Source organism: Syngnathus floridae, chromosome 8, assembly GCF_059516105.1.
Source record: "Syngnathus floridae isolate MCC-2025c chromosome 8, RoL_Sflo_1.0, whole genome shotgun sequence".
In the NCBI taxonomy this organism is placed as follows: Eukaryota; Metazoa; Chordata; class Actinopteri; order Syngnathiformes; family Syngnathidae; genus Syngnathus; species Syngnathus floridae.
The window spans coordinates 237,001-263,481 of NC_142420.1; the positions used below are offsets into that span (position 1 = coordinate 237,001).

General features: G+C 53.9%; 1 protein-coding gene across 1 annotated transcript in view; it reads right to left on the reverse strand.

Annotated features, from left to right (window-relative positions):
- ttn.2 (titin, tandem duplicate 2) overlaps positions 1-26,481 on the reverse strand; it is a 164,034-nt gene that overhangs the window by 52,007 nt on the left and 85,546 nt on the right. Inside the window, exons 140-198 of the mRNA XM_088382789.1 lie at positions 26,301-26,416; positions 25,921-26,220; positions 25,370-25,669; positions 25,166-25,271; positions 24,840-25,036; positions 24,438-24,743; positions 24,192-24,345; positions 24,002-24,126; positions 23,809-23,927; positions 23,499-23,679; positions 23,072-23,374; positions 22,532-22,990; positions 22,111-22,413; positions 21,870-22,026; positions 21,652-21,794; positions 21,458-21,576; positions 21,113-21,290; positions 20,715-20,999; positions 20,347-20,640; positions 19,961-20,260; positions 19,340-19,648; positions 18,749-18,966; positions 18,325-18,639; positions 18,082-18,196; positions 17,283-17,585; positions 17,024-17,205; positions 16,815-16,944; positions 16,571-16,722; positions 16,318-16,465; positions 15,946-16,166; positions 15,647-15,743; positions 14,993-15,289; positions 14,414-14,713; positions 13,991-14,305; positions 13,661-13,878; positions 13,411-13,561; positions 12,575-12,856; positions 11,903-12,205; positions 11,458-11,763; positions 11,024-11,305; positions 10,685-10,872; positions 10,500-10,611; positions 10,087-10,225; positions 9,736-9,899; positions 9,256-9,407; positions 8,912-9,068; positions 8,550-8,831; positions 7,927-8,226; positions 7,488-7,781; positions 5,192-7,193; positions 4,362-5,049; positions 3,960-4,224; positions 3,548-3,874; positions 3,157-3,441; positions 2,575-2,874; positions 1,955-2,257; positions 1,368-1,643; positions 942-1,241; positions 385-687 (exon numbers count right to left, since the gene is read on the reverse strand). Of these exons, the coding sequence (XP_088238915.1) occupies positions 385-687; positions 942-1,241; positions 1,368-1,643; positions 1,955-2,257; positions 2,575-2,874; positions 3,157-3,441; positions 3,548-3,874; positions 3,960-4,224; positions 4,362-5,049; positions 5,192-7,193; positions 7,488-7,781; positions 7,927-8,226; positions 8,550-8,831; positions 8,912-9,068; positions 9,256-9,407; positions 9,736-9,899; positions 10,087-10,225; positions 10,500-10,611; positions 10,685-10,872; positions 11,024-11,305; positions 11,458-11,763; positions 11,903-12,205; positions 12,575-12,856; positions 13,411-13,561; positions 13,661-13,878; positions 13,991-14,305; positions 14,414-14,713; positions 14,993-15,289; positions 15,647-15,743; positions 15,946-16,166; positions 16,318-16,465; positions 16,571-16,722; positions 16,815-16,944; positions 17,024-17,205; positions 17,283-17,585; positions 18,082-18,196; positions 18,325-18,639; positions 18,749-18,966; positions 19,340-19,648; positions 19,961-20,260; positions 20,347-20,640; positions 20,715-20,999; positions 21,113-21,290; positions 21,458-21,576; positions 21,652-21,794; positions 21,870-22,026; positions 22,111-22,413; positions 22,532-22,990; positions 23,072-23,374; positions 23,499-23,679; positions 23,809-23,927; positions 24,002-24,126; positions 24,192-24,345; positions 24,438-24,743; positions 24,840-25,036; positions 25,166-25,271; positions 25,370-25,669; positions 25,921-26,220; positions 26,301-26,416 (15,926 nt within the window). The remainder of the gene's footprint in view (positions 1-384; positions 688-941; positions 1,242-1,367; positions 1,644-1,954; positions 2,258-2,574; positions 2,875-3,156; positions 3,442-3,547; positions 3,875-3,959; positions 4,225-4,361; positions 5,050-5,191; positions 7,194-7,487; positions 7,782-7,926; positions 8,227-8,549; positions 8,832-8,911; positions 9,069-9,255; positions 9,408-9,735; positions 9,900-10,086; positions 10,226-10,499; positions 10,612-10,684; positions 10,873-11,023; positions 11,306-11,457; positions 11,764-11,902; positions 12,206-12,574; positions 12,857-13,410; positions 13,562-13,660; positions 13,879-13,990; positions 14,306-14,413; positions 14,714-14,992; positions 15,290-15,646; positions 15,744-15,945; positions 16,167-16,317; positions 16,466-16,570; positions 16,723-16,814; positions 16,945-17,023; positions 17,206-17,282; positions 17,586-18,081; positions 18,197-18,324; positions 18,640-18,748; positions 18,967-19,339; positions 19,649-19,960; positions 20,261-20,346; positions 20,641-20,714; positions 21,000-21,112; positions 21,291-21,457; positions 21,577-21,651; positions 21,795-21,869; positions 22,027-22,110; positions 22,414-22,531; positions 22,991-23,071; positions 23,375-23,498; positions 23,680-23,808; positions 23,928-24,001; positions 24,127-24,191; positions 24,346-24,437; positions 24,744-24,839; positions 25,037-25,165; positions 25,272-25,369; positions 25,670-25,920; positions 26,221-26,300; positions 26,417-26,481) is intronic.

Sequence of the window (26,481 nt, forward strand, 5' to 3'; positions counted from 1 at the left end):
ATGAGTGCCTCTCAGAGCCGTGCCTCTCAGAGCCGTGCCTTGCGAGTGATTGGATTGAATGGCCTCGAGTGTGTCGGCGACTGGGCCTGACAGGACCTTATCCTAATTTTTTGCCGACCAGACCATTGCATCACAAAAACCGCAGCTCAATTTTGCTTCTACCAACAAATTGTACGCATCCATGCACATGACCCAAGGTCTTGGGGTCCAGTCTTTTAGACTATCTAAGTTTGCGTGACCATTTTTTTCATTCCCCACGTACTCGTCCGTGTATAATACACACAACTTGATTTGGATAAGATGCTGACTCCACATTTCGGAAAATTGCTTGGTATTTTGGAATAAGTCAAGGCAGCGTCGTATGCGCTTGGAAGCTTTTCATACCAACAGCTGTCCTGGCCGTGACGAATTCGGTCTGCTTGCAGGGTTTTCCCTGTCCGGCCAGGTTGATGGCAGACACCCTGAAGGTGTACTCCAGGCCCTCGATGAGACCGGTGCAGGTGTACTGGGTGGATTTGACCACGGACTCGTTGGCCCTGACCCACAGCAAACTGTTCCTCTCCTTCTTCTCGATGCAGTACCCTGTAATTGGGCTTCCGCCGTCGCTGCTGGGACGCTCCCAGGACAGGATAACAAAGTCCTTGTTGATCTTGTTTACCCGAGGGTTCCTCGGCTCACTGGGAGGATCTGGGGGCAAATGAAAGCCAGGTGGTGTGACATGCATTCAAAGAACGTAAACTCCATTTTCGGCTCAAAGCTTAGCAATGTCCTCGTGCACCATTTCAAAACTCGAATTGAGAATGAGTTTGCTTTTGCAAAGAACTCTTTTTGATGTCGTCTGCTCTGTCGTCAACATCATTCCAGAAGAGCGCTTGCTCTCACTGATCTTTAAGGAGTTTGAGAACGTTTGGGACTCACGGTTGGCAGCGGCGTCAACTCACCGAACGGATATCTGGCAATCATTTTCTCGGAGTAGGTGGGCTCAGAGATGCCGAACCTGTTCTCGGCCCGGACGCGGAAGATGTACTCGGTGCCGGTGATCAGTTTGGTCATCCGGAAGCTGGTTTTGGTGCAGGACGAGGAGACAGTGAGCCAGTCGCTCTGGCTCACGTCGCACTTCTCCACGATGTAGTTGGTGATGTTGCTGCCGCCATCCTCCTGAGGAGGGTTCCACAGAAGCGTGCAGGCATCGATATCCTGCTCCGTGATCTCCAGCGGAGCTTCGGGAGGTCCTGGGATGTCTGCACAGCGGCACAAAGATCCACCTCATTGTTATGAATAGACCCGTTGCCGTAGCCTATTTATCGAAAGGAGTGACAAGTTCATCGACAAGAGTCGCTGCAGCTCCATCTACGCTTTGAACTGACCCATGACTACGACTTTGAGGATCTGGTTGATCTTGGCCGTGCTGTTCTCCGCCGACAGGCTGTAGTAGCCGCTGTCCGAGCGGGTGACGTTCTTGATGATCAGCGTGCAGCTGCTGAGCGTCTTGACCACCGAGAGGCGATCGGACGTCAGGACGTCCTCGCTGCCCTGCTTCCACTTGCAGAAGGGAGCCGGCTTACCAGCCACCAGAGCCTCGATCACCATCTTGCGTCCCGCTCGGACAGTCACCGTGTCTGGCATGATGATCTTGGGAGCCACTGAGGGAGCGACAATCGGCATGGCTTAGCACACTGTCACAACATTTGCGTTTGGAATCCTTCCTAGAACAGGCGTGTCCAAACAATGACCTGCTAAAATTACGCATTGATGCGGGATGTGCGGTTTGCCCGCCTACTCGCTGGGTGGCAAGGCAAAATGACAAAGAGAGGGAGAAGACAAGGAAGAAGGGTACAGGGAGAATTGGTGTCAATGTAGTGTCAAAGCGCGTCACGGATTTCTCTGTTTGCGATCCTGGGGGAAAAAAACCCTCAGATATGCCTGCCCTCGACCTCGCCGCCGGTGTACTCACTGAGCTGCTCCTTGGCCTCAAAGACTCCCTCGGCCTCTCGAGCAAGACTGACGCCGACAGAGTTCCTGGCTGCCACCCTGAACTTGTACTTCTTGCCTTCCTTCAGGCCCACGACGACAATGGTTAAGTCTTTGACCACCGAGTACGGTGTCCACCTGTCCTGCGGCGCCCCCTCCTCCTGATAGTCCACTACATAGCCATTGATCTTGGCTCCTCCATCTCGGAGAGGCTTCAGCCAGCCCAGCGTGGCGCTGTTCCTTGTCATCTCCAAAACCTCCATCTTCTTGGGCGGATCTGGCTCACCTGAGAAGCATAGCAGGTCTTAGCCACAACCAGCAGCAGATGGAAAGTACTTACACGCTGTGTTAAGTGACATCTTCACTTATGTATGAGACACTTTTTTTTTCTACAATCAAAAGGGTTGAGACACAAAGAAGAGAATTGATCACATACAAACTTCAAAGTACGTGCAGGACCTTATCTTTATCCGCTTCATATTGTTTGCGAGGTGTTGCGACGGCGGCGGAGATAACTGTATACGTTGTGCCCGCGTGTTGTTGGAAATCGGTATCAATAGGTATCAATAGTACAAAGGATCACTGGATGATCGCAATACTCACTGATGGGGTCCTTGGCCAGGTAAGACTTGGGCGAGTCCTGAGGCACTCCGATTCCATACTTGTTGACCGCCATCACCCGGAAGTAGTACTCGATGCCAGGGGCCATGTTGGTCACCTTGAAGCTGGTTTTCTTCAGGTCCTCTGTGCACTTGGTCCAGGTCTTTCTGTCCACCTCCCGTTTTTCCACAATGTAGTTGAGGATGGCGCTTCCGCCGTCGTTCTCCGGCGGCAACCAGGAAAGCTGCGCTGTGGTTTTGGTAACCTCGGTCGCCTCCAGACCACCGACGGGACCAGGAGTGTCTAACATAAGACGGATTCCACATTTGCAAATCAGCTCACGCTCTTCCAAATACGCTTTTCAAGCTAAACCCCCAACGCCTGCTTCACCAGCCCTCCGCTTCACCCACTACATGCACACGGGCGTCAACTAAAAAGCTAACTTTGCTGTGGGACTGGAGCAAAATTCCATTTGGCCTACTGCGTCAGGTGTTGAATGGCATTTAGAAATGGACATTTGTGAACCCACGTTTGACTGTACGTAATTTTGCACAGTCTACTAGAAAAGTTGTGACTCTTTCTCACCGAGGACTTTGACACGAACGAAGACGGCCTTCTCTCCGGCCGAGTTGGACAGAGTCAGTGAGTATCTTCCCGAATCTTCTCTGGTGCTTTCAGGGATGACGAGGAAGGACATGGTGTCTACTTGGTCCACGTGGCCTCTCCGAACAACATTGTCCACCCCCACGCGCTTCCAGGTGACCTTCGGGAAGGGGCGTCCTCTGACAATCGCAAAAAGTCGAATGGGACAGCCAGCCCGCACCGAAAGACCTTTCCTCAAACTTGCGTCCAAGTCAATCTCGGGAGCCTCTGTTGCCGGTAAAAAACACACTCAAGGTTATGCTTCATGTTCTGGACAGGGTACACAAGCTCGCAAAAATGATGACAACCCAGTCAACCAAGTTCAGGTTCTTACCCAGGATCTCCTTGGGGAAGACAGGTTCCTTTAAGTAGGCGTGACGTCCCCAGCCCACCTGGTTTTGGGCGGACACCTTAAACTCGTACTCCTGTTTCTCATCCAGCTGTCCAATGGTAAACTCTTTAAGGACCAGTGGGCCATGGGTGTCGATCCTCTTCCAGCCTTCGGCGGGCTTTTCGGGGTCCGCCTCACTCTTCAGTCTCATGTCCAGACTGTAGCCGATGATTGGCGCACCCCCGTCGTACACGGGTTTAGACCAGGAAAGGGTGATGGAGGTCTTGGTGCTGTCGGACACCTTCAGCCCTGCGGGTGGCCCAGGAGGTTCTGGGGACGAACAAAGCAAAATGAATAAGTGCCACTGCTCTGGCAGACACACCAACAGGATTCAGTCCGGTCAAAGTAAACTCACCGATGGGATCTTTGGCCGTGACAGGTCTGCAGGGTTTGCTGGGATCTCCCAGACCGACCTCATTCTCAGCCTTGACTCTGAACTGATACTCGTGGTTGGGGATCAGGTTGGTCACTCTCATGCGTCTCTCGGGGATCGGACTCTTGGTGCACGGCACCCAGCGTACCGCTCTTTTTTCCTTTCTCTCCAGGATGTAGCCCGTGATGGATTTTCCTCCATCATTCTCGGGAGGAGTCCAGACCACCGTCATCTCCTCTTTGCTTATCTGCATGACACCAATAGGCTCATCATTTTGGCTGTCCAGAGTATTTACTATTTTTGGGACATCTTACTTGGAAAATCAACATCCGTACTTTCTAAATATGAATCCACTACTGCCCACCGTGAGTGTTCAGAACCAACCTTAGTGACCTCAGGGGCGTCGGGCGGTCCGGGTCTGTTGAACTGAGTCCGGACCGTGACGGGCTTGCTCTCCACGGCAGGCCCAGTTCCCATCTTGTTTTCGGCCCGCACTCGGAAGATATACTCGTTGCCCTCCACCAGACGCGTCACGTTGCAGTACGCCGTGACAACCGAGGCAGAATACGTGGACCACACCATCCTCCTGGTCTCGCACTTTTCCAAGATGTAGCTGTCCACCTCGCAGCCTCCGTCATCCTCAGGCGCATCCCAAATGACTCTGCACTTGTCTGCTCCGATGCCAGTGACTCGTAGGTTCCTGACAGCTCCGGGGACGTCCAGGACGTTCACGCTGGCATACGCCGTGAAGGTTCCGGCTGAGTTGGTGGCGGTGACAATGTACTTCCCGGAGTCAGTGCGTCGGGACTTGGTCAAAAGGAACTTGGAGTAGTCAGAGCCGGTCTCATAGCTGATTCTGGGGTTGTCTCCGGTTGCCTTGTCCTTGATCCACTTGACTTCAGGGTGGGGCTTTCCTCTCAAGGAAGCTTCCATCCTGACCGACTCTCCAGCCTTCACCGTCAATGTTCCGGAAAGCTTCAGGTCGAGGACCGGTTTCTGGATCTCTTCTCGCACCAGAATATCGGCCAATTTCACCCAGCTGCTCTCTCCTCCTTCATTGACGCTTTGCACCCTGGAAAAGAAAAAAAACCCAAAGTTGTGCTTTAGGCATTCATGGCAGCTTAGCAGCCAGAAGAAAATGCATCTACTTTTCACACTTGTTTGAAACATTTGTTTGAAAACCCTAAGCCGCCAGGGCAAGTTGTTTGACTCACCTGAACGTGTACGTCTGATTTTCGACACACTTGTCCGCCAAAAAGAAAGTGTTGGTCAGGACGCCCGTGTTGAGTTTTTCCCATTCCTGCGCATCTTTGACTTTGCACTCCAGGTTGTAAGAGAGGTTGGGGCTGCCGCCATCATAGTCAGGCCTCCTCCACCTCAGGTAGACGTAGCTCTTGCCAATGTCTGTCACCCTGAAGTTCTCGGGCTCGCCTGGTTTTTCAATGGGGTCGATGGCTAGCACGGGGACCTTGGTCTCCACACAGGGCCCGGGTCCCATCTTGTTTTCGGCACAGACACGGAACAGGTACTGGTGCCCCTCCATGAGCTTGGTCTTGATCTTGCGGTTGGTGCAATGGGAAGAGATCATAGACCACATGCTGATGCTGGGCTCTCGGCACTCCACAATGTAGTTGGTGATTTCAGAGCCACCATTGTCTTTTGGAGCATCCCAGTTGATCATGCAGGAGTCCTTGGTGACGTAGGTGGTATGGAGATTCTGGCAATGGCCGGGACGGTCCAGAACATTGACAGTGATGCAGCAGGAGGCCTCTCCGCCCACATTTGAGGCTTTCAGGGTATATTTACCATGGTCAGCTCTGGTGGCCTCTTTGATCTTCAGTTGAACCACAGGTAGGTTCTGGATCAGAGTTACACGTTTGCTGTTCTCCAGAATAGTCTCTCCCTTGGACCACAGCACTTCAGGCTCCGGACGGGCCTTGATATAGCCGACAATGTTGACGTTGTGTCCGACGCGCACGGTGACGCGCTCACGACACGTGGCGTCCATTTCGATCTCCGGTGGGATCAGAATGTCTTGAGCCGTGACCGACTCTGGAACTTCGCTGGATTCACCGTCACCGATCATATTTGAGGCAAACACTCTGAATCTGTAGGTGGCACCCTGCTCGAGCCCCTTGACTGTATATACGCACAACTTGATGACGTCGTCCACGTTGACTTTCTTCCAGTCTCCGTCGGCCTTCTTCATTTCCACAGTGTAGCCCAGAATGGGACTGCCTCCGTCTTTGGTGGGTTTGGTCCACACCAAGTCGGCCGTTGATTTGCTGTAATCTTTGACTTTGGGGTTTATCGGGGCACTCGGGACTGTGATTTGCCTGCAGGGCTTGCAGAGGTCAGAGATGGGTGAGGGTCCACTATAGCCAGCACTATTCTCTGCAAATACTCTGAATTCGTACTCGTTGCCTACAAACAAGCCCTGGACTCGGTAGCGGAGGTCCTTGCAGGGCGTCCTGTTCACGCGGATCCATTTCCCTCCTTTATGTCTGCGTTCAATGAGGTAACCGGTGATCGGACTGCCACCGTCAGACAAGGGCATGGTCCATCCGACCGTGACGGCATCCTCAGAGATGTCATGTGGCAGCGGCTTACCGGGCGGACTCGGCGGCATGAAAGTATGCTCGGCGATGGTAGGCTTGCTCTCCAAGGGCGCCCCGATGCCCATTTTGTTCTCGGCGCGAATGCGGACCACGTACTCAACGCCCTTTTGCAGGCGCGCAATCCTGAGCTTGGTGGCCAGGCTGCCAGAGCTAACTCCTCCCCAGGTCTCCTTGTTGGAATCTTTCTTCTCCACGATGTAGTTGGTGACGGGGCTGCCGCCGTCATCCTTGGGAGGACGCCACTCGATGGTCATGGCGTCGGGGGACACCTCCAGGATGTTGACGGGTCCGATGGGCGCCGCCGGGACGTCCAAAACGGTGACGTTCAGAGCCGCCGTCTTGGTGCCGGCGAGGTTGGACACGGTGAGCAGGTAGGTGCCCGTGTGGTTTCTGGTGCACTCGTTGATGCTGAGAACGGTGGAGAAGTTGTCGGTGTCGATCTTGATCTTGCCCCCGCTGGTGATCTCCTCTCCTTCGATGGACCATTTGGCAGTCGGGACTGGTGTTCCTCTCATGATGGCGGGCAGCCTGATGGTGGTGCCCGCCTTCACGATGATGCCGTCAGTCAGCTTGACATCCACCTCTAGGATTGGAGGCACTGTTGACAGACGACACGCGGGCAGAGTGAAAACTAGCTCCCTCTTTGAAACTACTTTGCATATTTTGGGCTGATCACTTCTATGCCATGTGTACCCCCCCTTGCTTCCTGTTTCCAAAAGCATTTGAGCTGTCTTGTAATGAAACATGGGTCTGAGGTCTGACATCTTTGACACGTCACACACTCCAGCTCTTTTAAGCTATTACTCCTATGCTGCGTCTACTGTCAGCCTGCGCTGTGGGTCTCCCTCCCTCCTCCCTCCCTCCCTCCCTACCCTCGGGGTCATAATCTCACCCAGCTTCTCCTGGCAGAGGATGGGAAGGGTGGTGTCGGGTCTGCTGAGGCCAATGGCGTTCTCAGCTCTCACTCGGAAGCGATAGGTCTTGCCTTCTTCCAGACCAGTCACGTGGTTCTCCGGGATGCTGACCGTCTGCCACTCGTGCCACTCTTTTGCTCCTTCTTCTTGATACTCCACCAAGAAGCCCGTAATCTCACTCCCGCCATTTCGGTCAGGCCAGCTCCAGGCAAGCCACACCTCCGTCTTGTCCACGTCCACGTGGTGAAGGTCTTTAGGAGGACCGGGAGGGACTGCGGAAAAGACATGTTCAACCTTCAGACTGGCGGAGCTCCAACTCGGTGTGTGCGGTTGTTATTTATGTGCTTATTTGCGTGTTGGAGGAGCAGCCGCCGTTGATGAACGGGGCTCGGCAGTATGCAGAGCGCGGCTACTCACAGAGCGGATTCATGGCTTTGATGGCCTTGGGCGTCTCCACATACTCGCTGCGACCATACTGGTTCTCGGCCGCAACTCGGAAGGTGTAGGCCAGTCCCTCCGTCAGGTGCTTCAGCATCATGCTGCGTTTCTTGGAGGTGGAGCACACGGGAACCCACTGCGTGGAGCCCGTGTCTTTCTTCTCCACCACAAAGTTGGTGATGCGAGCGCCTCCGTTGTCCTCCGGGTCTTTCCAAGACAGGAAAGCTGAGTCGCTCCTGACATCTGAGACGCGAAGGTGCTGAACAGGACCAGGTTTGTCTGAACACAAAATGAGGACAACTCATAAGAACACTCACACAACTTGCTTTTGCCGAGTTTGGTCTTTTGCTTGAAAATGACGGTGAACCTACTTTGACCTTCTCTAAACTTTTGTCCAACACTTGAACATTTCAGAACTTAATTGCATAGCTTGTTGTTGGAAGAGTTGGAGCCGTGAAGTCGAAGTAAGTAGCCATAGCAGAGTAGAACGTTCCAAAGTTGGACGCAAGTTTAGAGGTCATATCAAGTTTGCCTGTCAAGGTTTCGAGCCTAATTTGAGTAGAAATTGGCTCAGAGTGGATTTGTTTGTGGTGAACTCCTACCAAAGACCAAGACGGTGCATGTGACGGTCTTGGAACCGGCAGGGTTTTCGACCGTGAGCGTGTAGTCTCCACAGTCACCGCGGTTGCAGAACCTCATCTCCAGCTTGGTGCCCTCTTGTTTGGTCTCAATGTCAGCCCTGGTGGGCACGTCGGCGTCGTTCTTCTTCCAGACCACGGAGGGGAAAGGGATGCCCTTGATGGCCGCCATGAGAGTGATGTGAGTGCCGACCAGGGCCTTGACCACTCGGGTCATGCCGGCATCCAGAATCAACTCTGGTGCTTCTAAGGTTATGAGCAGCAAACACAAACCTGAGTCGCTGGACCACAGTAGGACATTTCTAGGCCACGTTCGAGTCGCTCACCGAGTCGGTCCATCACTCTGACCGGTTCTTTGATATGAGCGGGTTCGGACTCCCCGGCAGCGTTGACAGCCTTCACTCTGAAGCGGTAGAGCGCGCCATCCTCCAGGCCCACCACCTTGAACTTGGTCCCCTGGCAAGAATCTGGAGTGTGGTTCACCTGGAGGAGGATGGAGCGGTGGGTGGAAATGACAACCTAACAAAGCCACTCTACAAACCATTTAGAAGTAAACAAACCAAACTAAAATGGAGCGGTCAAGAAAAATCCCCAAGTACTCTGATCAGTCCAACATTTTGTCCTGCTCTTCCCGACAGTGTGCGTGCGTACAAAGCGACAAGCAGCTGACCTTCTGCCACTCCTCCTCGCCAGCCTTCTGGAACTCCAGCAGGTAGCCGAAGATCTTGCCTCGGCCGGTGTCGGCGGGCGGCTCCCAGGTCAGAGTCACGGACTCCTTGGTGTGGTCCACGGCCTTGAGATTCTGCGGTGGGCTCGGCTTGACTGCGGAAAAGAGTGGTTGGTGAGTGACGTGTAAGCCAACGTTGACGCCGATATTCTGGCCAGGAGCAGACGGCACCGAGCTCAAATTCAGCGAGGGCTCCGCAACCTGCGTGGCTCTTACGGTGTTCTGTCACTTTTAGAAAATGGGAATTTCATTGCATTACTTTGGTCATTTTTTTATGAGGCACCTTGAAATGTGAAGATTATGGCGCTCTCGTGACACAACCGAACATATTTTGTTGTTGCTGCCCAAAAGCCCAAGCAGATGAACGCAATCTCATTACTTTGCACATTTGAGGTTGCCGACCGAGCCTTTTCCGTGTCTCACCGATGGGATCTTTGGCGAAGACGGGCTTGGAGGGCGGACTGGGGTCACCCACGCCCACCACGTTCTCCGCACGGACTCGGAATTCGTACTCGCAACCCTTGAGCAGGTCCAGGACCATGTACTCCACCATGGGATGGATCTTTTCCGTGTTGCAGCGGACCCATCTGCCGAACAAAAACAATCCAGCTGGTGAGTGGAAACATGAACATTGTTAGCTTTTGGTGAAACAAGGTACTCTGGAGTGCAGCAAATAAGGGCGCCGGAAAATCAAAGCAGTATTTTGGACGATAGGTAAGAGCAGCCTAAAAGTCGCCTCCATTCATCTTGAGTGGCCATGGAGTGGCTTGGTACCTGTTGGCCATGGTCTCCTTCCTCTCCACAATGTATCCGGTGATTGGCTTGCCTCCATCTGCCGGAGGCTCCCAGTGAACCAGGGCGCGGTCCTGGTACACTGCCTTGACGGTGGGCTGCTTGGGCGCGTCGGGCACCCCTGCGGCGCAAACACACAACGCACTTGCATCAATGATTCGATTTGACGATTTTGTAGTAGACACACTTCTTCACTTTGACAAAAGCACCATTTTGCTCGAATGTGACTTTTTTTTTTACTTGGTTTCATCGTCGAGTGTTTCTCGTATTATAATGCCACCCATTTATTGGATGTTGTAGCATTTCAATGGGCGTGACTTTGTTTATTTTCCTCGTCTCCTGTCACCTCACTTAGGGCATGACTTTCCCCCGGCCCAAAGGCGGACATCACTTACGGAACACATCTCTGGCCTTGACCTCGGAGGACAGAAGTGGGTCGCTGATGCCATAGATGTTCTGGGCCATGATTCGGACGATGTACTCGCGACCCTCAATCAGTTTTGGCACCTGAATCGGCAAAAGGGTACAATTACACGAGGCGCTGAGCGCAAGCTCAGCCAGGTTAGGTCAAGGTGCTGACCCTGCAGGCGGTCCTCGTGCAGGACGCGCTGACGGGCATCCACAAGTCTCGGTTGGTGTCTCGCTTCTCGATGACATAGTTGGAGATGGCGCAGCCACCGTCGTCCAGAGGAGGTTTCCAGGAAATGAGCATGTGGTCTCTGTAGACCTCCTCAAAGATCACTGGGCCCTCGGGAGGCTGAGGTCGGTCTGGCAGGAGAGAGGAAGCGTTCAGAAGTTAAAATTCTATTATTTTCGGAAAAAAATCCCAAATCTTTGGGCTGGCAACATAGGAGATGGAGGATGAGCGTAGCACAGTGTGAGCAGGACTCTTTCAGCGCTTGCCCGGTGTTCCACTCACCGACGACGGTGACGGCGCAGATTCCACTGCGCCTGCCGGCCGCGTTGTCCACGTTAACGCAGTAGCATCCGCTGTGGTCTCTCCTGGCCTTGCCAATGTCCAGACTGAGTTGCGTGTCGCCGCAGCGGACGGCTAGGTCCGCATCAGGCTTCAGCTCCTCCTCGTTCTTGGTCCAGGTGACGCTGGGCCTCGGCTTGCCGCCGTAGCGTCCCGACAGCATGCAGCTGTCTCCCGCCTTCACCGTCATCTTGTCTCGGAAGTCCAGGTCCAGACTGGGAGGTTCTGGTGGACGGAACAGCAGAAAAAGTCGACTCGAGGCCGCTGGCCATTTGTGTGCCCCGCGCTTCCCTGAAATGTTCTCCTTGAAAAAAGCAGCCTTGCGCATTGCATGGCAGCTACCCCAGTCAGGTGGATGTCAGGGCCGTAGTACTCACCCAGCTCATCCTTGCACTGAACGGGTTTGGTGGCAAAGGAAAATTTGCCTTGTCCCACTACGTTGACGGCAGCCACTCTGAATTCGTGGCTGGAGCCCTCCTTGAGTCCGCTCAGGGTGAACTTTCTGTCCATCAGCTTCTCGTCACCTCCCACGCGGACAAAGTTGTCTCGGCCGATCATGCGACACTCAAGGACGTAGCTGGTCACTTGGGCGCCCCCGTCGTACTTGGGCGGCTTCCAGGCTACCGAGATGGAGTCCTTGGTGACGGCCGTGACGATCAGGTCCTCCGGACGCTCGGGTACGGCTATGGGAAGGAGACAAGAGTTGTCCTTTGCAGTTTGCCAAACCCTCACGACAGCCACAGCATCATTGACCATGATGTCACGCGCACTTCTGGATGGCACAAGATGGCGTTTTCATCCACGCAAACAAACAAATCTTACAGATGGGGTCTTTGATGAGCACGACTTTGTCCGTCTCCACAAAGGGGCCCATGCCGATGATGTTCTCGGCGGCGATCCTGAAGAAATAGCCTTTCCCGTTCAGGAGTCCCTGCACCACGGCGTTGTTCCTGGTCACCGTGTAAGTGACCGAAGTCCAGCCCATGCGGTCCGACTCCCGCTTTTCGATGATGTAGTTGGTGATGGCCGAGCCGCCGTCGTCTTCGGGAGTATACCAGCTCAGTTTGCACGAGTCGTTGGTCAGGTTCTCACCGGCGAAGGGGAGGCCGACTGGTCCGGGAACATCTGGAGGCCAGAGATGCAAACTCATGAAAACTAGGTGTGGACACTCCAAAACCCACGGATAAAAGACACGGATGGTTGGCAAGCCATGTATACTGGGGCTGCAGATGATCGGCAACTCGTGGTCACGTGCAGCGGACGATCGTTAAAAATGTCACACGTAAGAAATCAGAACAGTCGGTGAGTCATGAACACGAGTTGTGGATGCTCTGAAACTCACGAGAAGAAGTTGGGAGTTCCAACGAGTAGCGATAGGAATATAAGTAAGGAATATCAGTGACTCCTAAAAACGAGTTGTGGACAGCCAAACTGGAGAAAATCTTGACAAGGACTCTCAGGAGACCGGGTCATGGCAGTAGACTTCGAACTCACCCAGGACCTCTACGATGACCGCCTTCTTCCTCTCGCCACCTTCGTTCTTTGCGCAGAGCGTGTAGATGCCCTGGTGCTGGCGTTTGCAGTTCTTGATGACCAGCGAATTGGAGATGCCCGTGGTTTCCACCGCGGCCTCCTTGGGCACCTCGCCGTCATCTCGGCACCAGCTGATGTGCGGCGCCGGTTTGCCGGACACGTAGGCGATGATGCGGATGGTCCCGCCGGCGTGGACCACGATCTTCTCCTTGACGGAGGCGTCCAGGTCCATCTCGGGCGCAACTGAAGGAAGAGCGGACGCTTGGTGAGAAACACCTCACTGAGGTTTCCAGTTAGCTAGCTAGCAGCTCTCTTGGAATCACAGCAAATAGACTGATGCTGGTAGCTCGACTTAAGCGTTTCATTTGGTCATAACTTAACTTACTTCGGTGCGTTTCCCTGAATTGACGGGTGATCAAAAACAAAAACGTGTGAGTACACGCCACGCCACGCCACTAACATGCGCATTTGTGTAATTAGTGTTGAATGCGTGCCTTTAATGGGCGTGGCCTAGTGAGCGGCCTCAGGATTTGTCCTCGTGTGAGGGCCTGGGCGTGAGTTGCGGCCTACAGCAGCTCGCTGCGAGGGTTTTGGCTATGACTGGCAGCTGCATTCAATGCGTGTCAGAAAGTGCAATTACTCCACTTCTAGTGGTGACGTCTCTAAAGCGCGCTCCTGATTTGAAATTGAGCAAAAACAAGGCCAAAAAAAAAAAAAAAAATCAACCCAGCAATGGGTGGTAATTTGTCCAACTTTTGAACCGGAGCCTATGTAAGTCAAAGTAGCGTTGTTCTTACTTGTCCTGTCTCTTGCTTCGATCAGCTCTGAAACGTTTCCCGGTTCACCGACCCCGGCGGCGTTGACGGCTCGGACTCTGAAGCGGTACAAACCACCTTCTTTGAGACCGGCCACCACAAACTTGGTTCCTCTGATCTCTGAGTCCTTGGCCTGAAGAGAGGGCAACGTGGGAATGAAGGACACGTTAACCAGTTGGGGAAAGTCAACTTTCCTGGGACTACAGCGTGTGGTGTGAGTGACACGGTTTACCTTCTCCCAGCTCTCCGGTTCCTTGTCATCGTCGGCGCTGCTCAGTAGAAGCAACTTCCTCTGAGCCTTCTTCTCCTCCTCTTCCTTGCTCACCTCCTTGAATTCCACAATGTAGCCGGTAACCTTGGAGCCTCCGTCCACCAGGGGGGGAAGCCATTCCAGCTCCACCGTTGACCTGGTCCAGTCCATCACCTTCGGAGTGGGCGGGCCAGGGGGCTCTGCGCATTGCACAAACAGTTGGCTTAAGTCATTTTGAATGAAAACTAGTTGCGGGCATTCGGGAACTCATGAAAACTAGTCACAGAATTATGGCTGTCCCAGATGACTCACTGATGGGGTCCCTACAGAGAACGGGGTCTGAGGGTAGGCTGGGTAGTCCGCAACCGGCGGCGTTGGCGGCGCTGACTCGGAACTGGTACATGGCACCATCCATCAGGCCGGTGACGTCCCAGTTGTTTCCCAGGGGCAGCGCCCGGATGGGCTGCCGGTTGACGCGAGCCCAGCGCTTGCTGGTGGTCTCCTTTTTCTCGATGAAGTAGCCGGTGACCGGCGAGCCACCGTCGTATTTGGGCTCCTCCCAGTTCACCGTCATGGACTCCAGACACACGTTGGTCACGGTGGGCTTCTCACATTGGCCGGGAACAGCTATGCCGGAACAGAATTGCGGCGGGCGTGAGCATACTGGGCTTTCCATGAAACATTTGAAGCCTGGGCTTTGGAACCCAGGGAGAGTGCTTTGCGTGTGGCACTCACTGAAGAGGTTCCTGGCTTTTTCAGGCTCGCTGAGTAGCGGAGGCCCGACTCCAAACTTGTTCTGCGCCATGATTCTGAACTCGTACTCGTGGTTCTCCGTGAGCCGGGTCACCAGGTAGGCGCAGTCCTTGGGGTCATTGGACACGTGCACCCAAGACTTGCGGTTGTCCTCGCGCTTCTCCACCACGTAGTTGGTGATTTTGGAGCCGCCGTCGTCCAGGGGCGGCTTCCAGGCCAGGCCGATCCTCTCCGCAAACACCTCGGTGAACTTCACCGGTCCGACGGGTGGGCCGGGAGGTGCTGTGGAGGTCACGCCAAGTCTTGTTGAGAGAGCTGGGATTTGATGGTGCTGCTAAATGTTATTAGTGAACCTTGTGGGATTTGTTGGTGACATCATATTTGGAGCAGCCGATTGTGAAAGTGATGTCAAGACTAGAGTGGTCAATATTTTCAAGTTGGAATAAGTTGATTTTTTCCCCCCACTTTACTGAATGGTAAAGCCCAAAAGTGTTGCTTTCCACTGCACTGAATTTTGAGCCTTACTACCAGGAAGCCAAATGTAGGTAAATTCACACTCACCATAGACCAAGAGTTTGACGTCCTTGGTGACAGTGCCCAGGGCGTTGCTGGCAGTCAGGCTGTAGAGGGCGCTGTCGTCGCGGGTGGCCCTCTGCAGCAGCAGCGTGCACTTGTCGTGCGTCACCAGCTTGGCCACGCGCTGGTCGTAGCGCACGGCAGCCTTCTGCTCGGGCGTCGCCAGGCTGGCTTTTTGCCACGAGAGGCTGGGGAAAGGACAACCGCTGACCTTGGCCGGCAGGCTGACATCGCAGCCCTCCTCACCCTCCAGCACCTCCCGCAGCTCGATGGCGGGCGGGCCTGAAACGGGGTCAAACGCGCGTCAAATACGTCACGACCAGCTCAGGCAGCATAGCGGGCAGAGTCTGAGATGCATGCCGCCATTGCTCCTGCATGTAACCACCACAGCCGTTACCTCATGTTGCTGTGCTCTAGGTGTGAAAAAACGTTCATTTGGGATGAACACGTGGGCCTACTGCGCGACTGTATTTTAATGTCGGCCGTCGGTTGGTACTCAGAGCGCAACGTTTGACAACAGTCAGCGCTCACGCAATAGTGCGAATGCTGACAGTTCCTTCTCGGACTGGCCAGCCAACAGCGGGATAAAGTAGCTCTTGGTTTGTCTCCAAACATTAAGTTGAGGCTTGTTCAACTCACAGGTCTGATCCTTGATGAAGAGCGGTCCAGCGGTGGCTGAGGGTCGACTGGGTCCGGCCGCGTTCACGGCTTTCACTCGGAACTCGTACTCTCCGCCCTGAAGAAAAAACAACAACTCGATCAGCGGACTGATTGCTGTAGGGAAGGAAGGAAGGAAGGAAGGAAGGAAGGAAGGAAGGAAGGAAGGAAGGAAGGAAGGAAGGAAGGAAGGAAGGAAGGAAGGAAGGAAGGAAGGAAGGAAGGAAGGAAGGAAGGAAGGAAGGAAGGAAGGAAGGAAGGAAGGAGCTTCGGGGACTAACCTCGTTCAGGTCCTCCACCACAAAGCTGAGCTCCTCCACGTCTCGCTTGTTGCACTGCTTCCAGGTTTCCTTCTCCTTGCCGCTGGTGTCCCAGCTCAAGCGCTCCACCACGTAATGTTTGACAGGAGAGCCTCCGTCGTTCTTGGGAGGCTCCCAGCTCAGGGTCACCGTGTTCTTGGTCACCAAGTTGACTTTCAGCTTGGTAGGTGGGTCTGGCGGGTCTGCGGGTGTGGACACACAGCGAGCTTCAACGCCCATTTTAGAGACACCCGAGTGTATGTTAAAAATCACTCTGCTAATAAGGAGGATTCTGACGGTGCGTGTAAACTCTCAGGGTAACATTTGCATGGAAAAAAGTCAGTGTGCACTCACAGATGGGGTCGTTGGCTCGGACAGGATCAGTGGTGACGGTGAACGGCCCAAAGCCCAGCCGGTTCTCGGCTCGCACTCTGAACAGGTAGTCCTGTCCTTCCAAGAGGCCCGGGACCACAAAGGCTTGACTGGCGCAGGCCGCGTTCACCTGAGCAACAATCACAGGCACCGTCGTCACTTCCTCATCTTGGCAAACTTTGTCTGTCTGTCCGTCCGTCCGTCCGTCCGTCCGTCCATCCTTCACTGGCTCTACCTTCGTCCAGGCCTTGTCAGTGACGCATTTCTTCTCAATGTAGTAGCTTTTGATTCTCTCTCCACCGTCATTGTCAGGCAGCTTCCAGATCAGCCTCATGGTTGAACGGGTGATGTCGGTCACCTTCAGATCTTTCGGAGGTCCCGGAACATCTGAAACAATGAAGGAAATCGTTAGCCATACAAACACACGCACAACTAAAAACAAAGCAAGCGCCTCGCATCCAGTCGAGTTCACGACCCACCGAGGACGTTGACTCTGACGTTGACGTGTTTCTGTCCAGACTTGTTCTTGGCCGTGATGGTGTAGCGTCCAGAGTGGGTCCTCAAACTAACGGGGATGCTCACGACGGACGTGGTGTCTGTGGACTCGACCTGAGGAGACGCAAGAGCGCGTTGAGCTCAGGAGTGGAGCATTTTCTCACGTCTGCTTGGAATGGCCAAAAGAAGTCACCTCCGAGTCCACGGGAAGAGTGTGCAACTTGTTCTTCTTGTGAGACTTGGCTTTGCCGTCAAAGTCCCACGTTACCCTGGGCACAGGACGACCTTTGATGGTGGCTGGGATCTTGATGGGATCTCCGGCACGGATGTAGAGCAGATCATCCACCAAGATGTCAATGGTGATGGAGGGCGGGACTGAAATAGCGGCGGATGAGGAACATCAGTGACAAGCACCTCATTTCCACGTGCTCTTGCCAGGTGCCAACACTTACGCTGAACGTCTTCAATCAAGACCTCGCCGGTGCGGGGGCTGGGGTCCGATTCGCCGATGTCGTTGACTGCAATGATTCTGAAGCGGTAGCGCTTGAGCTCACGCAGGTTGGGCACGGTGAACTCGGTGGTGGGGTGCGGCTCTTCGTTCACCCTCACCCAATCCGATTTGCCCTCGTCCTGGATCTGGACGATGTAGCCCTTGATGGGGCTTCCGCCATCCTTCTCCGGCGGCTTCCAGGTCAGAGTGACATTGTGCTTGGTCTTGTCGGCCACCACGGGAGCATTGGGCATGCTGGGAGGAGCTGAGGGAGGGCAGAACGGATCCATTGGGCTCAAAATAAATCACGGCGCAAACAGTACAGATATGCAAGACGGAAATGAAACGCAACTGGACTTTGCTCATGAAGACCTTCGATACAAAAGTCACATCCCTTTGAGGGAAAATTCTGGTCAGGACAGACACCCGGTTTGAACGGCAATCTGTGCGAAATTTGTCGCAACAGAGGAGGAGGTTTGACACCATCACAAGCATGCAACATATTTTCACCGCCACGGTGAGACCAGACCAAAAATGGGGAACTCCCCACCAAAAATTGCCAACTGACTTTTGAAGTCAAGGTCAAACACCTTTCAACAACTAAGAAGGCTTTGTCATGCTGTTCGGTTGCAGTAAGAACATGGAGTACAAAACCTAAGCCTTTCGAATGAAAGATGAAACTTCTCCAGCGACAAAGCAACTGAGGGACGACGGGATGAGTACGAATTTACGCAAAGTGCTGTATTGTTCAGCTGACTCACTCAGAGGGTCGACGGCAAAGGCCGGGTCGGATGGTGCGCTGAAAGGTCCCGTTCCGGCTGAATTGAAGGCGGCGACTCGGAATTCGTACTCACTTCCTTCAAACAAGCGAGTCACCTGGCAGACACAGAAAGTTATCGGACACTCTTCCAGTCAAGATGTATTCGACAAAATCCAAGGCAGATGCAGAAAGTTATCAGACACTTTTCCAGTCAAGATGTATTCGGCAAAATCCAAAGCCCCACCTGGTACTCCCAGCCTTTCATGCCCCTCTTGGTGATCGGCATCTTGTTGACTCTGGCCCAGTAGGCGGAGCCTCTTTCTTTCTTCTCCAGCCAGTAGCCGATGATCATAGAGCCGCCGTTGTCCCTTGGTGGCTCCCAGGTCAGGGTCATGGAGTTCTTGGTATACTCAGTGATGGCCGGTTTCTCCGGGGGGCCGGGGAGCCCGAAGGGGTCTGTGATTTGAACTTCCTCTGTTGCGCAAGGGTCAGACTTGCCGTAACGGTTCTCGGCTCTGACGCGGAACAGGTAGGATTTGTTGGTATCCAAGTTCCACACCTGCAGTAGAGGGAGGAGAAGACCACTTCCTCATGACCGTGACCAGAGTACAAGCATGTGTGACGACAGACCAGGAGCCAGGAGTAAGCTGAGAGCCAACGGGACCTACCCGAAACTTCTTGTCTACGATGCTGTTGGTGAGCTCCACCCATTGAGGTTCCGCTTCCTGTCCCTCTTCCTCCCCTTCGTCTGTGATCACTTCTTTCTTCTCAACAATGTAGTTGGTCAGCTCACTGCCACCATCATCCAGAGGCGCGTCCCACTGCAGCTGGCAGGATTCCGCCTTGATATTGGACACTGCCACGTTTCTGGGAGGAAGCGGGCGGTCTGGGCAAAGAGAGGAGGTTGGTTTAGTTGTTGTTTGTTGGTATTTTTGTTTGTTTGTTTTTGTCTCGTTCGATCTTCATGTGGAGCGTATATCTGGAAATAACATCAACATCTCAAACCAATTAGAACATTAGCATATGTCTGCGGTCGAGTCTGCTCTCTCGGGGGCTTCGACTGCAGTCCGATTGTTCACCATATGACAACGTGTCCATTTGGGCTCTTCTTTGACGGATCAATTTTCCCAGGCTTAAAAATGTCTCCAATACTTCCGATTCAATGATCACGCCCCCAAGAGCAGTCGACGTGGGTTTTCTTCACTCGACTGAGGTATTTTCTGACACGAGGGGGACGTTGTGTCTTGAGGGTAGCTCACCTAGCACCATGACAGAAGTGGTGTGCTTGGCTGAGCCCATGTTGTTGGAGGCCGATATGGTGTAGCTGCCGCGATCCTTCCGGTCGGCCGCGGGGATGGACAGAGTGGACTTGCAGTTCATCCTGCCCGTCACCGTCGTCTCCATCAGCAGATTTTCCGTGGGCTTCTGCAGCACCACGTCATCTTTGGACCACTCCACTTTGGGGATGGGGAGGCCCAGGATGTCGGCGGGGATCTCCACGGGCTCGCCCTTTTTCACCGTGATGCTGTCAGCCTTGAATATCTTCAGCATGTGGATCTCTGGGGCCACTGGGGGAGATGAGACAACAACATGGGTCTGGTTTGAAAGGGTAAGGCTTTGCTTGATGGACGTTAGGGCTCAACAAGGAAAAACAAATGAGTTCAGGAAACAGATTCGCTTGTGCATTATCATCTGATTCTTGACTTTTCTTCATGTTCATGCCTTATCGAGGTATTTTTATTGATTTTTTTTTTTAGAACAAAAACGGATAGAAAACCCTTTAGGTTCGCTGGCCTTGATTAATGTTTCAACACTTGGACATCTTCAAAAAGGTTGCCCAGGCCTGGCCTGCAGCTTCGCGTTCCACAGAATTGGCGTACCTTCATCGTCTTGGATGACCACGGACAGCGCAAGGGACGGGTCGCTTTGCCCAATCAGATTTGCGCACTTGATCCTGAACTCGTACATCCAGGCCTCGTCCAGGCCCTCCACCGTCATGCTCAAGTCAGGGCAGAGCTCTGTGTTGCAAGGCTCAAAGGCCTGCTTGTCTTGACGCTTCTTCTCCACCAAGTAGCCAATGACAGGGCTGCCGCCGTCATTGCGAGGCGGCTTCCATGCTAGCGTGATGGAGTTCTTGGTGCGCTCCGTGTAGTGGAACTTCTCGGGGGGCGACGGCGGTCCTGCGGAACCCGTGACAAGAGAAAGCGTTTCACATCGGAGTCGTCGGCATGGTGCACCGTCGGTACGGAGGCCTCTCGGGACTCGCCTTGTGGGTCCACAGCTGTGATGGGTCCGATCTCGACGGGCGGGCCCATGCCGTACTTGTTCTTGGCAAAGACACGGAAAAAGTACTCTTGTCGCTCCATGATGCCCACACACTCGCATTTGGAAGAGACGGTTTCAACGGGTTGCCTCCACGTGTGCATTTTGGCATCTCTGCGCTCCACCAGGAAGCCGGTCAGGTCACTGCCGCCATCGTCCACCGGGTCATCCCAGTTCAGGAAGATCATCGTTCTAGTCACAACCACTGGCTTCAGGTCAGTGACTGGTCCGGGAACATCTGCAAAGAAAGGGGGATTGGCGTCGGTCCTCGTTTTGGAACCATCACCGCTTTCCATGTGTCCATCCACCTACCCATGACCTCCACCCGGGTGAAGGCTGACCTGGTGCCACTGGGGTTACATGCAGAGATCAAGTATTTGCCGCAGTCCTTCCTCTGCACGCTTTTAATGAGCACAATGCTGTTGTTGCCCTCGGTGAGGATTTCTACGTGGTCTTTGTCGGGTTTCTTATCGTCCACGGTCCAAGTGATGGTTGGGTAGGGTTTACCGGTGACAAGCGCCGGAACATGAAGTGTTTCGCCAGCTCGGATGACCACGCCATTCTTGACTAAAATGTCCAGCTCCACCGCAGGCATTTCTGCAAAAGGGAGACAGCCGCCAAGAGTAAGAATGAGCTGCTGCTGGAACGCACTGCTGCATTTGACATTGATCGTTTGGACATTTTCACGTCATCGCCTTCCGGTCGCTGACCTGCAGGATTCCTGACAAACACTGACTCGGTGAAACCCGGGGTTCCCTCTCCCGCAGCATTGCAGGCAATGACTCTGACCAGGTACTTGGCTCCCTCACGGACTCCATATACCGTAAATGCCCGAGTCTTCCATGGACGTTCTGTAGACCTGGACCAGTCTTTGGTCCCGGCCATAGTCTAGGGAACACCGCAGAAAAATAGGGAGGGATTTATGTTCATGCAACGTCAAATGAAGTCATGTCAAATGTATTTATTTATATAGGCCGTAATCACAAAACACAATAAAAACATCTCAAAGGGCTTCGCGTGGCCAGAATTGATGATTGGGGGCGCCCATTAAGCACCTTGTCCACGTGGTATCCCAGGATCTCGCCTCCTCCATTGTCGGCAGGTGCGTCCCACTCAACGTCAATGGAGTGGTCGGTGGTTGCCACCACTCGGGGGATAGGTGGTCCGGGAGGTACTGTAAAACAAAGACTCAAAATGGAGACCGGTACTCCGAATGGAAGGCATTTTACCATCTGGAAAATGCACGTACGTATTGGGGCTTGTGCCGTTTTAGGATCTGAAGGAACGCTGAACTTTCCGGGGCCCGCCTGATTTTCGGCCGCCACTCTGAAGATGTACGTTAAGCCCTCGACGAGTCCCTCCACATTCTGCTCGGTTGAAGGGACCATGTTTCTGGAGAACGCACAAATGAAATGAAGTCAGAACAGGAAAGTAAGACGAGCATGGTTCTTTTTGAAAAGCCTCCACCTGTTGACCCGAGCCCAGTGGGAACTGTTGATCTCACGACGCTCCACCCAGTACCCCAGGATAGGGCTGCCGTTGTCGTTTGGCTCCTTCCAGGTGACCAGCATGCTGTGGGCTGTGATGTCATCGATCTCCGGCTTCTCGGGGGCCTCAGGAGGTTCTGGGAATGAAGGGCAGCCAGATGACACGATTCATCAAGTTACTCACGCAAACCGGAGCAAGTCTTGAAAAAGCTTCTACACACCGAAGGGGTTCTTGGCAACGAGAGGTTTGGAGATGCAGGGGGGACCAGCACCATACTTGTTCTCAGCGACAACTCTGAAGATGTACTCCTTCTTTTCGATGAGTTTGGGCACCAGATAACGACACCCTCTAAGTGTGGAGGTGACACAGCTGTATCCGAGCTCTATCTTGGAGTTATCCTTCTTCTCCAGCGTGTAGTTGAGGATCTCGCTGCCTCCGTCATCTTTAGGGGGATCCCACTTGCAGATCACAGAGTTCTTCCTCACCTCCTCAAAGCAGAAGTTGATCGGAGGTCCAGGAGTGTCTGAAAACCGTGACAAAATTTTATACGCTGAAGCTCTACCATCCTCCAGTAAACCATCAGAGGAGCAAGAACTATTGGGGCTGGAGACAGACAACAAGAGAAGAACCCGAGCTCTCACCAAGGACATTGACATCGCAGGTGGCTGACGCGACGCCATGGTCGTTCTCCACCTTCACCATGTAGACGCCGTGGTCGACGCGCAGTGAGTCCTTGATAACTGCTGTGGACTCGCCCCTCCTGCTGTTGTTGATGCTCAGCCGCTCGCCAATAGTCGGGTAGTCTGTCTCCTCTGCCTCCTGCTCTGCGACCTCCTCCTTCTTCTCCTCTGCATCCTTGACTTCTCCCACTTCCTGCTCTTTCTTTTCTCCTTCCTGCTCCTCCTTCCTCTCCACCTTTTTCTTCAGCGGTCTCTCCGGCCTCCTGCGGGGTGCCTCGGGCCGGATCACCTGGTTGTTCCAGTACCAGGTAATCTCAGGGTACGGTGAGCCGGAGATATTGGCCTCCAGGCGGATCTCACTGCCTCGTTTCACGTTTAGGCCAGATTGAAGGCTGCCACTAAGGAAAACCTTCGGAGCATCTGGTGGCAAACGCAGACAGGCAAATCAGAGCTATAAGGCCACGAGACGGTCCGAGTCCGAAGCATGGAAAATGTTCTCACCGACTGCATCCAAGGCTTTGACAAACAGGGTGCTGCGGGACGGATCGCTGACACCAGCGGAATTTTCTGCTCGCACTCTGAAGGCGTAGCTCTTGGCCTCCTTTAGCCCTCTGACGGTGTAGGACAGCACCGGAACCAGGAAATCGTTGCACCTCTCCCACTTGTCCTCACCCTTCAGCTGCCGCTCCAGGATGTAACCCATGATCTTGGCACCTCCGTCATACATGGGAGGCTTCCAGGTCAGTGTGATGGTGCCCGAAGTGGGATTGTGGGTCTCCACATCCACCGGTGGGTCAGGAGGATCTGATGCAAGGTGAGACGCAGGTTGGTTCCAATGAGACACAGCAGCAGCAGCAGCAGCAGCAGCAGCAGCGGCAGCAGCGGCAGCAGCAGCAGGCCATGATTGGGCCAAACAGTTGTTTCTTACGTTTCTGGTCCTCAGCAATGACAGGGTTGCGAAGCTCCATGAACTCCCCACCTCCAATCTTGTTTACCGCCTGGACTCTGAAGTAGTACTCGCCGTTGGGAATGAGGTCTTTGGCGTTCCAGCTCAATTTGTTCTCTCCAGACATTATATTGACATACGTCCTCCTGCCGGCCTCACGCCGCTGCAGCAGAATCAAACACGAACGGTCAACCCTTTCTGGAAGCTTTTGGAGCTAGAAATCCACGTGTGACGCTCAGGCAGCCCAAAAGATGAAAACCAAAAGGGCTGGACCAGACGCTGGCTTACTGACCTGCAGAACGTAATGAATAATCGGGGTGCCTCCATCATAGTCGGGAGGATCCCAGGAGACCTTGCAGGAGCTCTTGGTGATCTCAGAGGCCACAATTTCCTTGCACGGGCCTGGAAGACCTAGAGGTGCAGTTTGAAGTCTGGTAAGACACCGGTGACTAACAGCTCGTGCTGCTGGTGGGCCGCTTAGTTACCGATGACTTTGACGTTGATGGCAGCGCTGGCGGCTCCGAGTTTATTCTCCAGAGTCACTTTGTACTGGCCTGCATCAGAGTGAAGACTACTGTCCACCTCCAGGTGACAGCAAGTATACTCTTTCCTGGTGTGAACAAAGCCTTCTCGTCAGCCCCTAGCCACTCGAACGCGACAGAAAGGAGCACCCACCTGAAGCCCAGACGGTCGCTGGCCTTCAACTCCTTGCCGTCTTTGTGCCAGGTGACCTTGGGCGAGGGAACTGCCCTGAAGGGAACCGGGATGTGCAGCTTCTCTGTCTCTACCACAATCAAATCCAGCGTCTGGAATTCTAGCGTGGGGTTGCCTGTAAACGCAGACAAGCGCAAGCATGAAAAACGAAAGACAACAAAGCGACAGCAGTCGTTCGGAGCCAAGCACCCCCGCTATCATTCTTACAGTCGGAATCTTTGGCTACGACGTTCTCAGAGATATCAGAAGGCTCGCTGACTCCGACAGAGTTGATAGCTCTCACTCTCAAGACGTACTCCTTCTCAGGGACGACACCTTCCGCCACGGTGAACTTGAGTTCCTTGACGGGACGAGAGTTGGCCCTCATCCATTTCTCCGTCCCGGCTTCGCACATCTCGATGTGGTAGCCGGTGACGGGGGAGCCGCCGTCTCTCTGCGGAGGCTTCCAGCCGATGGACAGGAAGTTCCGGCCGGCAGCCGTCACATGGAGCTCGACGGGAGGTGATGGGACGCCTGCAAAAGGCAAGCCGTTTTTTTACTTCACATCTACAGGAAGCCGACACCTCTCGCTCGGGTTCTCGGTTGGCGGTTTGACTTCCGTCAACTTGCCTGTCGGGTCTTCGATGGTCAGGATCTCAGTAGGTTCGCTCGGATGTCCGACTCCCGCCTCGTTCTCGGCGCGGACTTGGAACTGAACTTCTGTTCCTTCGATCACGTCTGTCACTCTATATTTGCAGTCCGGCCCGGAAGTCTTTCCGCACTTGACCCAGCGAGTTCCGAGCTTCTCCTTCTTTTCGATAGAATACCTGCAAGGTTCGTGGCATAACAGTAAGGCCTCAGTGGAAAGGCACTGCAACTGACAATAAGTACACTGACAGTAAGACTGGAATGATTTCAAACATGAAGGAGGTTGTGCGTGGCGTCGCGTGTCCTACCTGAGGATAGGTCTGCCACCATCATTCTTGGGCGCCTCCCACTGCAGGTCGACATATCTTTTGGTCACGGCGTCCACTGCGAGGGCGTACGGTGGCCCGGGAGTGGCTGGAAAAGGGAAAAGGTTTTGTAAACTTTCCTCCACGGCCAACAAGGCCAGAGAGGATTCGATTGTCTGACAGCAAAACAATTGGCTGCCAACTTACTGAAAGTATCCTTGGCCAGCACCGAGTCCTCCATCTCGCAGAAGGGCCCGACGCCAACTGCGTTCTCAGCCGCCACGCGGAACACGTAGAGCGAGCCTTCGTTAAGCGGCGCCACCGTGTACTTGAGCTCCTTGACGGTGGTGTCCACGGCCTGCCAGCCTTTACGCCGGACATCCCGTTTCTCCACCACATAGTTGGTGATGGGGGAGCCTCCATCGCGCTCTGGAACGGTCCACTTCAACTCAGCGCTCTTCCTGCTAATGCCGGTGACCTCCAGCCAGCGAGGAGCCGAAGGGGGGTCTGTGGAGAGAGTGACATTGTGAGGACGTCGCGTGACGTGAGCCACTCAGGTCAGGTCATCTGACTGAAGTCAGTCATTTTGATCAGACAACTACCTACGACATCTGACTTCAACTGTCAGACGAATGACGTAAAAAAAAGCTTGCAGCTTCATTTCTGTTTCAAAAAATGCTTTTTACACTTGACTTGGATTCGAGAGCACAAAGTCGTTGGTGGGATTTCATGTGACCCGGCTAATTTGTGTCTCTTACTGAGCCTCTCCTTGCAGAGGACCGGGTCGCTGGGCTCGCTGGGCTCGCTCTCCCCGGCCACGTTGACGGCTCGCACCCTGAAGGAGTACTCCTGCTTCTCCATCAGGCCCTTCAGGAAGTACTCGGTCATGCCGACGTCCTCCGCCACACGGATCCAATCGGTGGTTCCGCTCTTGAGCATCTCGATGACGTAGCCGTCAATCTTGGCTCCTCCGTCGTGCTCCGGTTTGGTCCACATCAGGAAGCAGGAGGACTTGGCCACGTCCTTCACCGTCGGTTTGCCAGGAGGCCACGGAGGATCTGGAAAAGCCGTCGGCAGTTTAGGTATTTGAACAAATCCCTTCGAGTAACAAGAAAGCGACGAGTCCAAAGCGTCGTACCAATCGGATCTTTCACAAGGATCGGCTCGGTTTCCTTGCTCGGTTTTCCGGTTCCGGCCAGGTTTTCAGCCAGGACTCTGAACTTGTACTTCTTCCTTGTGGGAAGACCTTTGACCCTGCAGACAACCAAGCTCATGCTTTAGACCAGCACTTCCTAAACCTTCTACACAAAGTAACACCT